General features: G+C 44.4%; 1 protein-coding gene across 1 annotated transcript; it reads left to right on the forward strand.

Annotated features, from left to right (window-relative positions):
• Window positions 1-7,825: 7,825 nt before the first annotated feature.
• Window positions 7,826-10,023, forward strand: LOC113167183 (potassium voltage-gated channel subfamily D member 3). Its single transcript, XM_026367596.1, has 2 exons — window positions 7,826-7,949; window positions 8,840-10,023. Exon 2 carries the CDS (start codon window positions 8,917-8,919, stop codon window positions 10,021-10,023), a length of 1,107 nt encoding a protein of 368 aa, XP_026223381.1. The 5' UTR covers window positions 7,826-7,949; window positions 8,840-8,916.
• Window positions 10,024-12,448: the final 2,425 nt, after the last annotated feature.

Genomic DNA, 12,448 nt, shown 5'->3' on the forward strand with positions numbered 1-12,448 from the left:
CCCGAAGACAGAGCCTCGGGCGGACGGCCGGGAGGCGACGAACCAGAAGACAGAGCCTCGGGCGGACGGCCAGGAGGCGACGAACCAGAAGACCCTTGGGCCGGCTGGAGAACCGGGGACCGGAAACCCAGCCGGAGAGCAGGCCGAGGACCCACCAGGCTGGGGGCCAGCACACGACCCACGAGGCAGGAGACCCCTAGGCGGACTGCCGGATGGCGAGCAGTGAGCTGGGGAACAGCAAGACGGCTGAGGACTCCCAGGCGGACTGCCCGGCGGCGACGAACAAGGCTGGAGAGCCCCGGGCGGACTGCCCGGCGGCGACGAACAAGGCTGGAGAGCCCCGGGCGGACTGCCCGGCGGCGACGAACAAGGCTGGAGAGCCCCGGGCGGACTGCCCGGCGGCGACGAACTTTGAGCCAGCTGGAGCTGAGGGGCCAGGACAGGACCACAGTTCTCAGGGGCCCCCCAAGGAGACAGGAGCAGGGTGGTGGTGTCCTCACTGTCATCCCACCACATCTCCTGGGGTGACAAACAAAGTTCGAAGTTAAGAGACGGCGACGACGGCGACCTCTGCGTCGACCCACCTGGGAACCTGGCGGCTGCAGGGACCGGAGCAGCAGCTGACACCAGAGCAGCGGTGACTGCAGCAATCAAGGTGGCTGCAACTGCGGCGACAGCTGAAGGACCAGGAACAGAAGCCGGATCCGTGACAGGAACAGAAGCCGGATCCGTGACAGGAACAGGAGCCGGATCCGTGACAGGAACAGGAGCCGGATCCGTGACAGGAACAGGAGCCGGATCCGTGACAGGAACAGGAGCCGAGACCAAGGCAGCCTGGGCTGCAGGACCAACAAAAGCAGCGGGAGCTGCTGGACTAACAAAAACGGCATCGGCTGCTGGACTGACAAAAACGGCATCGGCTGCTGGACTGACAAAAACGGCATCGGCTGCTGGGGGGCTAACTAAAACAGCATGGGCTGCGGGACTAACAAAGGCAGCTTCAGCTGCACAACCAACAAAAGCAGCAGTAGCTGCAGAACCAACAAAAGCAGCTTCGGCTGCAGAACCAACAAAAGCAGCTTCGGCTGCAGAACCAACAAAAGCAGCTTCGGCTGCAGAACCAACAAAAGCAGCACTAGCTGCAGGACTAACAAACGCTGGGGACCGGGGAGTACTGGAGGAGGAGAGCAAATGGTGCTGGCTAGGCAGGGCAGTCAATCGAAACCCCTGCTTGAAGGAATTCAGAGCAGACATCACAGCGTCTTTAAGACACTGGAACTCTGGATACGTCATCATGTATCCCTTCTTCACAAAGGTTCCGATTGCTGCCCTATACAGCGCCTCGAAACACTCGGGGTCCACACCCGAGTGCAGCCAACCGACCAAATGCTCTGCACTGCAACACAGGTCTAAATACTCCTCCTCCAGAATATCCGCCAGGCCCCCATAGCGCACAAAACTGGGGCAAGACGGAAGGGAGAAGCAACCAGTGGTGGAACGTGGTGGTTCCATGGTTGCAATAGTGGCTGGTTTGTTCTGTTACGAACTGACTGACGGGACCAACGAGTAAGACCAAAATATATATTTTTATTAACAAAAAGGGCAAGGGACACAGGGAACTAACAAACACTAACAAAGTATCAAAAGAAAGAGACCCGAACACATGGTGCTACAAAGTACAAACAAAACCCTAGCCAAACATACAAAGTGACAAACGAAAATCACTGCCGAGGGCAGGAAAACGAGAACAAAACATACAAAATTAACAGGACAAAGTATCAACTAAAAATGCTGCATAAACGCAGACCAAACAAATCTAAACCTACAAACCAAAAACAGACAGGTGCCTTATGGACTAACGAACGAACAAACAGACCAGATTTAGGAGTAGTGTGCAGCATGAATGACAGAAGTGAAGTCAATGTGTGACAAACCAGCAATGAGCAGAGGACGGACGGGAGCTTATAAAGTGGAGGGATGCACAGGTGAACTGAATGAGTCAATTAGTCCGGTGAGTGAGAGTGGAGAGTAGAGGAAGTCCATATGTGGGTGTGGCAGGAGGGTGAGACACAGAACCAAACATAACAGACAGGGGCAGAGGGAGGAATCGTAACACTTTTAAGACAAAGTGCTTTTTAAAAAAACCACTCTACTCTCTCAAAGCACCGACAGAGTGGGAAATTTAAAGCTACCATCTTCTATTTATCAAGAACAGATTATACTGTAATTAATTTTCTTGCATGGGGAATACACAAACCTGTTGGTTATTAAACTGTCAAATGAGTGGCCTTCCCAAAGGATCAGTTTATCAAAATAACTGGCAGACAAAGGCAGAGTAAAAAGCACAAGTAAAATATGTGTGATGCTGAAATTAATGTGCATAATAATGTGAGGTAACATAAATGTTAAAGGTGTAAAAAAGAAGAATTGTGTAGTCGTAGTTTCTGGTGCCTTTGGCACATTAAGTAGATCTGTAATACATCATTATTGAATATATAGCTGTGTGTGATAAAAGAATACAGACGGATTCCATGAAAATGTTACAGCACGGTGCTGTAGGGACTGCATATGTTACCACGGAGGTTAGTTAAGACCTAACAGAATGGGTGTGTGTTGGTGCTAGATTTTCTGTGAGAGTCAGTATATGTCTAGAATATCAATGACCTCTTTACACCTCTGATTGCTCTGCCCCAAGGAGCAGAATGATGAAAGAGAAAACAGGGACTGGAAAGTCCGAGGTGAGTTCCAGGGCTTTTCTCCCAGCATCAGTGACCGAGGGTGAGAATGATCCGCCGGTCTGTATAATCATTCTGTATACTGTATTTTAATTCAGTAAAGTTTTAACATATATTTTACTATTTAAAGTCTTTATATTTGCTTTTTTTTTTGGTTGTGATTTGGTCCTATATAAATAAACTCAATTAAACTGAATGGAAATTTACCTACTTGCTGCAAACTCAGCCTTAACTTGTGAAGCCACTGGAGTGACCTCTGAATTATTTTAAGATTCAAAAACTGTATTAATTCCAGAGGGACTTACTCTCAGTTCAAAAGAAAAAGAAAGGACCACAACTGAAAAAAAACAACCACAACAACACAAATGCAAAATGACACCAATACACAAAACATAATATAAAAACAGAGCAACAGTACTGGGGGTGTAATGTATCAGTAAATGGCATAAATAATGCTGTAAGTAATGATTATGATCATGTTGTCAGTTCCCATCCCTCTTACTAAAAGGGAAAGATATTCATTGACCTTCATGTAGCTGCCCCAGCAGACAACAGCACAGAAGATGACTCTAGCCACCACAGACTCAAAGAGCATCTGCAGAATGATGTAGACGTTGAAGCACCTGAGCCTCAGCAGAAAAAACAGCTAGCTCTGGGCTTTTTTTGTTGTGTGCAGCTGAGTTTGTCTGGTCCAGTTCATTGTCTAAGTAGACACCCAGGTATTTGTATTAAGAAATCACCTCAACTTTCTTTCTGCAGATATAAAGAGTTGTGATAGGAGTTCTGGTTTTCCTGAAGTCATTAGTTCGTTTCTCTTGCACATGTTGAGCTGGAGATAGTTGAGCACACACCAGTCTACAAAGCTGGCCACCACTCTCTGGAAAACTAAGATGTTGCTACCCTGAATACATCCTACAACTGCAGAGTCATCAGAGAATTTCTTAAGGTGGCAGGACTCTGAGTTGAAGTCTGAGGTATTCAGGGTGAAGATAAAAGGGAGATGGAAATGTCCCCTTGTGGAGCACCTGTGCTGCAGACTCCTGTCTTAGTTCTAAAGGCAGACTGAGGTAATCCATGGAAAGTGTCAACCTGCATGTGGAATTTGCTTGAGAAATCAAAAAAACATAATCCTTACTGTGCCCCCAGGTGTCTCTAGGTAAGTGTAGGTGCAGTTATGCAAGTGATGATGGCATGATCCACTTCAAGTTGAGGCTAGTGGTATCATATATTCCTTATGTTGGTGCAGACTATACACTATGACTATGTTTCTTTCAACTGTAAATCAAGTTATTTGAATGACAAGTAAAAACTCAGCAATGCATATTGCAACTTTCATAACTCAGTGATATATATATATATTTATATACAGTCTAAACAAAAGTTGATTCAAATTGGTATACAGAGCCTGATCTGGCAACACTGCACTCCCTTGGTGGGAGCCAACTCAGTTTGGGCATCAGACAAAGCATGACATTTTACAGGGTTGGAATGGGTGCAAGATCTGCTGTCAAGTCTCTTTCTGTGCTGGAAAGGGACCAAGAGCATATCTCCCTCAACCCCCAAACCCACTATGCCACCGAATCTCCTCTACCTCTCTGAGCAGTAGACAGAGGAGCTGCCAAGTCAGTGTTTGGCACACCAAGGATAAACTCCACAACTAAATCCCCAAAGGAACATTTCAAATACCTAATGGGGATTAGACAAACTAAGAAGGCACGTTGTGGGGAATTTATGAATAATTGAACTCAAGGAAGCCAGCAAACAAACAAATGCACAATGAGGGCACTGTCAAAACAAAAGCCTCTGAATTTACTCATGTGAAGAAGGTGCAAATTAGGGAAATATGGATTGTGCATTTTAATGCTGTTGCATTTATTTTACTCAATGCCAGTGTGTGCTTGTGTGTGTGTGTGTATGACAGCCTTGAGGTGGCCATCAGCAGGCAGTTATCAAGGTAACAGCAGTGAGAGCAATACAAGAGGGATATTAACTGTCACCTTTACCTCAGCATTTCTGTCAGTAAACCGCACTCAGTAGATCAGATCAGAGCTGCGTTCTCTTCCAGGGCCACCGGCGACTCTTTAAGTCACCTCTTTCACAGAGGCTAAACTACTTCACAGAACCATAGGGGGAGACTAGATCTTAAAGGGTTTTAAAAATGTCATGAAGGCAGTAAAACTATACAGTAAGGTTAATAATCTAACTATTTCTAAGGTAGTCCAGAAGATTGTCCTGTTGAAATGGACGATGATCTGCGGTGGACTCACTACTGGGAGATGATATGAACAATGTACCCCATTTAGACTATTCATCATTAACGTTTTGTCAAGGAAACATCGCTAATTTGTTTCTTGAGGCACAGCAGGACAGAAAGGATTTAGAATTCTAATGTCAGTTTTGTGTCTTCATGTAATTACTGAGGGCAGTTGACCATGAAATCCAACCCACCTTGTTATTCAGTGACATTTGAATTATTGGAATCGCTCACAGACTCATCAGTTGCAAAGGCCAGTCTCCCTGCATTGTGTGTATGTGACTTGATGTGTCCGAACAATTGTGTTTGTGTGTGTGTGTGTGTGTGTGTGTGTGTGTGTGTGTGTGTGTGTGTGTGTGTGTGTGTGTGTTTTCTTGAGACGGCCAGTGTGAGTTTAAGGAGTGGGGACATTTTTCACTGGGTGAGGTCATTTTGGCCGTTCCTTATTTTGTCAAGGGGCCAGTTTACGGTCAGGGACTTAATTGAGTCACCAAAAGGTGCTTTTAAGATTTGCTATACAAGGACACAGAGATATAAACAAATGTGTGTGTGTATGTACAGTAATATACACAATATTCATATGTGATTCCATGTCTAATTACGTATAATATAAATCAGAAGAACCCAATCTATGAAATCAATGTAACTTTATAGTGATTAATGTTTTGTATGCATAACTACACATTTTTAATATTGTGGACATGTATGTCCATAACCATAATGAGATGACCACACGTGTTGCAGTATGTGTGTAAGATCCCAGCTGACTCAATTAGGGCTGCATATTGTTCTGCAAAGTATTGAATAATGTGAGGACACAGGCACTGAGTGTCTTAGTGTGAATATAAATGACCGTGCACTTGCACAACTTACTCTTCTCCCACTTACGAGCATTAGCATTGATGGCAGTGCAACATAATGTCAGCTTGACTGACATGTTGCTGTAAAGCACTGAAAAAGTCCAACTGTATTGACTCCTCTATGTCAATCAGACGGATAATAAGTAGGCCAGAACAGTAGTGGTCTTTACCACCTGCCAAAAAGATAAGCATAATGTAACTTTACAGTATTAATGTTAAAGAAGAAGATGTATTCACTGTACATGCTGCGCCTGCTTCTCTTCAATGCAACCAGTGATTCATCTGAGAGATTCATCTTTTGCTTTGCCGTCATTAGTAAACTAACTGTATATGTAGAGACGATCACCAGATGCTGCAGACACACAGACACACAGGAAAAAATGCAGCCGGAAAATATCATAGATCGAGATGCAGAATACTGCAGCTCAGACTCAGAGAACATAATTATATTTTTATGTTTTTGTAGCTTTCTGCCTGGTTGAATAAATGTCACTATGCTTGCTGGAGCTTACAATCTCCTTTAATATGTTTTCTTTCTACATATAACACATATCTCAAGGGTTTTCACTGGTCGAGGGTCAAGACCTGACCTGGGACCCAGATTTAACTGAATCCAAATAGACTTATCTTAACTGGTTTTCTGCCTAAAGTCTCAGATCTGTGCGTGAATAATATCAAACACCTGATTGGATCCAAATGGACCTGAGTAACCTCAGTGTCAGCTTTCATATTGTGAGAAATAATTATTCCAAATCAATAGTCTATAAAAAAGTTTTATGCTATTAAATAGATTTTGGAATTAGCTTCGTGGATATAGTGGATCGAAAATTAATATCTTCTGTCTCACAGTTGACCGCGGATTGATTGTTGGAACAGGCTGCGAATATACGATTCTTAATTGTTTATATTTGAAATTACTTTTTCAATTACTTTCTATGTCTTTACATTCATTACTTCCTTTTTTTACTTCTAAGAACATTATTATTAAATTGCTCCTTTTTAATTGCTGCCAGTGTTTCCTTTGTATTTGGGTGAGTTCAGGGTCACAGCATTTTGAATAAGTGTGCCTCTTTGGGTGTGTTCACGTTGAGTTTCTCTTTTAAAAACATTGATTTATGCACATTGGGTTCATTTTTGGGAAGTTTCTTCCCCACAACTCTAGTGTTTTGGTTCACACTCACTGCTAATACCATCATTTCAGCTGCAGTGGGCATTTGTTTTCAGTTGTTATGGACAGTGAATAATTTAGCAGCCAAAGAGCCAGAAACGTCCCTGAGTAGAAAAAGACAGTGATACTGGTCAATTGGGGGCCAGAAACACAACTCCACATGCATTTTTGTAGTTAAAGTCAAAGGCCCAAGTTGATGTTGTATCTGGGGCTCCTCTTGGATGCGGCCCTGCTGGGATGCACGCTGTGGATAACAGAGCGCACGCACTGTATGAATTATTGGACAGTTAATTCCTTTCTCTGATGGGCAGGAAACTCATTTGCTAATTCATTTTTGAGTGGCGACGGAAAGTTGTATCATCATCATCACGTTGCCTGTTTTTTTTTTTTGTTTTGTTTTGTTTGTTTTGTTTTTTTCTCTCTCTCTCCTCATCAGCTACTAACCCAGTTTCTGCGCACCCATTCGAGACCTGATGGAGATCCAGGTTTCCCATATATGCAGTTGTGGTCCACAATCCCGCCCTGCGCAAAGGCAGAGTCAGAGAGAGGGAGAGAGAGAGAGAGAGAGAGGGAGAGAGATGCTGCTCCTCCTCCTCACTCGTGTCTTCCCACCACTCATCCCGAACAGCCGAGGTAAACGCTCTTCACGGCGGAGACCTCTCAGCGTTTTCCTCGACGCATAATGGGAACTGAATCGAAACAGCTGTGGTGCATCCGTCTCCGGTACTTTTTCGCCTTCACCAAAGCAGTGGCGTTTCTCTAGTTTGATTGTCCCCCTTTTCGCCGAATAACTTCTTTCCTTGTATAGATATATATATATATATATATATTATTTTTCCAAACACGCTTTTCAGAAATAACCAAAGCTGCGACTTCCAACTAAACTGCTGTGGACCAAGGTCGCGTTGTTTTGGATGGAGTATTTTAAATCGGTGAGTTGTGCGACTGTGGCGACGATCAGAGCTGGTGATAGAAGCTGTGTTTGATGCTCAACCTGTTCGGATAATTGAACGATTATTGCTTGTTTCGTGTGGAGGATTGGTATTCAGTTTGTCCATCTAGAAATGTCAAAAGAAAATGCTCTAGCAGAGTCAGGCTATGTATCAGATTCAATCACGAATTTGCCATAACCATAAACTAACCTCATTAATTTTGAGTGAAGAGGCATCTGCAGTTTTCTAGTTTGTAGAACTCAACAGGTTTTAATGTCTCCTATCTCCCTATGAAGGAAACAGTAGCCTTGCAACATTGCCTCCGTTTATCAAAACCCCACCAATATAGATGTTGGTATGTTTTGTAATGCAGCTGATTTGCTTGAACCTTTTTTTTTTTAAATTATTTTTCTAACTGTAAGATTCAGTGGTCTGTGGTTCTGTAAAAGCCTCGGCTCTAACTTAACAGTGGGAAACCGAAAATCTAGTCTTAAAGTAATTATAGGGAGGATGATGCTTATTGGGAATTGCAGTAAGTTCCTGTAATCGTGTTAAAGCTCTCTATCAAATAGAGATATATTTTCTATTTCATGCTGCAAGCGTTTCTCACCCCAAGTGCGATCTTCAACTTTATTTCCATCAAAGATACTTTTTTGCTGTCTCAGCTAGGCTGCCTTGTTATAGTATGACTTGGATTGTTTTTGTCTTCATTATTTTGTCTGCTCCTTGTTCCCACTGGCTCACATTATTTCTGTTCTTTTGTGTTTCACTTTTTTTTCCCTCCACATCTTTGACGTTGACGTATCTCAGTGTTTTTTCTGATTGCTCTCACTGTACCCCGATGATCAAACTTGCATTCCTACCAACTCCCTACCTCTCTTCCTTTTTAGATGGTGAATAAGCTGAAGTCAAGCTGGTTGTGAAGGTGCTGGACTTATTCCCCCCTACGCCCCAAGCCGGACACAACATGGCGGCGGGAGTAGCGGCATGGCTTCCCTTTGCCCGGGCGGCAGCGATTGGCTGGATGCCTGTGGCCAATTTGCCCATGCCAGTGGCGCCCACTGAGAAGAACAAGCGACAGGATGAACTGATCGTTCTCAATGTCAGCGGACGGCGCTTCCAGACGTGGAGGAACACGCTGGACCGCTATCCAGACACCCTGCTGGGCAGCTCGGAGAAGGAGTTCTTCTACAATGAGGAGACCAAAGAGTACTTCTTCGACAGGGACCCTGACGTGTTCCGCAGTGTGCTCAATTTCTACCGCACAGGCAAGCTCCACTACCCACGCTACGAGTGCATCTCTTCCTACGATGAGGAGCTGGCTTTCTTTGGCATCGTTCCAGAGATCATTGGTGACTGCTGCTATGAAGAATACAAGGACAGGAAGAGGGAGAATGCAGAGCGTCTGATGGATGACCAGGAGGACAACAAGGATGCTAAACTGCCCAACATGACCTTCAGGGAGACCATGTGGCGGGCTTTCGAGAACCCCCACACTTCCACCATGGCTCTTGTCTTCTACTACGTCACTGGCTTCTTCATCGCCGTGTCTGTCATCACCAATGTGGTGGAGACGGTGCCCTGTGGCTCGGCGCCCAATCAGAAGGAAGTGCCATGTGGTGAGCGATACACAGTAGCCTTTTTCTGCATGGACACGGCCTGCGTTATGATCTTCACCGTGGAGTACCTGATGCGCTTGTTTGCTGCACCCAGCCGCTACCGCTTCATGAGGTCTGTCATGAGCATCATCGATGTGGTGGCCATTTTACCCTACTACATTGGCCTGGTGATGACTGACAACGAGGACGTGAGCGGCGCTTTTGTGACCCTCCGTGTTTTCCGCGTGTTCCGTATCTTTAAGTTCTCCCGCCACTCGCAGGGCCTTCGCATCCTGGGCTACACGCTAAAAAGCTGTGCCTCTGAGCTGGGCTTCCTGCTCTTCTCCCTCACTATGGCCATAATTATCTTTGCTACCGTCATGTTCTACGCAGAGAAGGGTTCCAGCTCCAGCAAATTCACCAGCATCCCAGCCTCCTTCTGGTACACCATCGTTACTATGACAACGCTCGGGTAAGAACAGAGCAGACACCTCATTTATCTGGTTGTGAGATGTGTGTGTGTGTGTGTGCGCAAGTGCAAGTGCATGTTTGTGGATCTGAGCGTGTGTGTGTGTGTGTATTTGCAGTCGAGTCTGTTTTGTGTGAGTAAATATATGATTTGACTTGAAAGTACTTCAGAAGTCAGCGCTACCCTATCTTTCCCTACTTTACACATAATGCTAAGAGACATCAGAGAAATGGCAGTTTTCAGGAGACTGTGTCTACTGTGATTCACAACTGATGGTATTCTCTTAATGGAAGGGTAGCCACCAAGATGTTCTCTCTCAATACTGGCTGTGCCATTGTCTGCCCTTTATACATCACTGATAAGAGGGACAAAGACATGGAGACCTAAGTGTTCAAAGAAGCAGAGAAAAGAGGCTTTTTAGCAGCAGAGAACTTGTATAGATTACACCCTCATTTCACCCTCACTTGTCCTGCGTTTAGCAGATGCACGCTTTCAGTTCGGAATGAACTGAAACACTGACTCTGCAGTTTGAGGGCCCTCCTCCTCCTCCTCCTTCTCCTTCACTCACTGTGTACAAGTTACACTAGTTGCTGGCCTTGAAAATTAAGCGCCTCTCGGTACAAAGGCTCTGATGCAGCATATCAAAATGCTCTCCATTCTAAGAGGGATGTGAGTGGTTCCGTCATTTGCATATGGTAACAGGCAGAGATAATTAATGTTATTAACACGCAATTGTAAAAGGCATACATGTTTCCATTATTCACTGAATGCCTAATTAACCTGCAGCAAAGAGCTGTTTCGATTGTTTCCTTTTTTAAAGTCATGAATTGGCTTTGATTGGGTCTCACGAAATGAAACCGTGAAGCACTTTGATGCGTTCGTTTCTTGAATTCCTCATGTCTCCCAACCTTTTCTTTTCTCATTTGTATGTCATCATATATTTCTATCACATATTTTATGGTCTTGAGAGGAACAATACATACATCATTAATTTTACACTGTGTGTATACACACACACACACACACAGAGTTCTCTGATGTGGCACTATTAGACCTAATGGTAATTTGTTTTATGAGCGTCCCTGTTGTGGATCTGTGAGTCAGGCTGAGAGGCTGACAAATTGCAGCATCCTGCTAAATGTCAGAGTCATAGAGGCCATAAATGGCTCTGAGCTCATTGCTATGACACACTTGGCACCCTGTCATCACGCCCTGCCATTCACAACCTGCCCAGAAGAGCTGGTGTTGAGCACATGTCTGATTCTGGATCATTTGTTTGGTCTGTGGATAGATGAATAGCCACTGAATCGTGGAGAACGGTGGGCCATTTTCTGCTCTGCTGTCTGTTAAATCTGTGAACATGCTCCGCGCTCGCCCACAACTCTCTTGCTCTGATGCGGTACCACCTCGTCCCACTGGAGTGAGACCTGAGACACTAAACCTCTCTTGTTCCAGTTACGGTAGGATTGTGGAAGAGGAGGTTGTGTGTGTGTGTGTGTGTGTGTGTGTGTGTGTGTGTGTGTGTGTATTTCTGTTTGCGTGTTAAGAGAGAGGTAGCTGTTAAACTTGTTGAGCTTCATCAGTAAAGCTAGGGCCAGAAGTGAGTGTCAGAGTGACTAATGATGTAACCCACCGCATCTGCTGACTAATCTTCTGGTCTCGGCTTTCAGTTTGTCATAAACACACAGTAATGCACACACACTTGCTGTAAACACAGACTATATTGTCTTTAACCATTTGGTTATGTCGAAATTAATAAAGACAAACATTGACTTTCATTTTTATATGCACATACTGTATGTTTTTCAGACCTTGTTTGTGTTTCCTTTTTTTTTTTTTTTGGAGAATCAACCAATTAACAAGACTCTTGTCATATTTTTAAAGTTCCACTCTTCCCCCACTACCTTGTACTGAAATTATTTTGAAAGCGTCCTGTCTGCCTGCTGTGCTGTGCTGCAATCTGACTGACTAAATAAAAACTATGCAAAATGATCATTATCCTGCAGATAATGTTTTCCTTGACTTCTAGTTTTCCTATCACGGTGCCTCGGGTCTCAGTTTTGTGCTGTTGAGACCGTGTTCTGCTTTGTTCTCGTTGCACAGGCGCTCATATCATCCACACTCTCATGTTTAATTTACTGTTAACTTGTGAGCTTTAGTCCTGGTGACATTTTTTTTACTGCACTTGTGTTTCTGGGTTTGTTTTTTTTGCGCACATCTATGTGTGCAGGTTGTGGCATGTAAGGCTGTGTTCACACATCTGTGCTCATTAGCGCTGTGCTTGTAAAAAGTTGCCCTATGTGTCACATACAGCACGTGCAGTCTTGTTAGCAGAGGCTTTTTGAGTCTTTGTTTATCTGGCAATAACAAACCTCTATCAGAATTCAGAATCCCTGTTTATCAGTGGCCAATGAGATACCAGGTGAATGGCG

Source organism: Anabas testudineus, chromosome 7, assembly GCF_900324465.2.
Source record: "Anabas testudineus chromosome 7, fAnaTes1.2, whole genome shotgun sequence".
Lineage (NCBI taxonomy): Eukaryota > Metazoa > Chordata > Actinopteri > Anabantiformes > Anabantidae > Anabas > Anabas testudineus.

What these genes read in the sequence shown, in the direction of transcription:
- LOC113167183 (XM_026367596.1), top strand. Translation starts at nt 8,917, where the DNA reads ATGGCGGCGGGAGTAGCGGCATGGCTTCCCTTTGCCCGGGCGGCAGCG.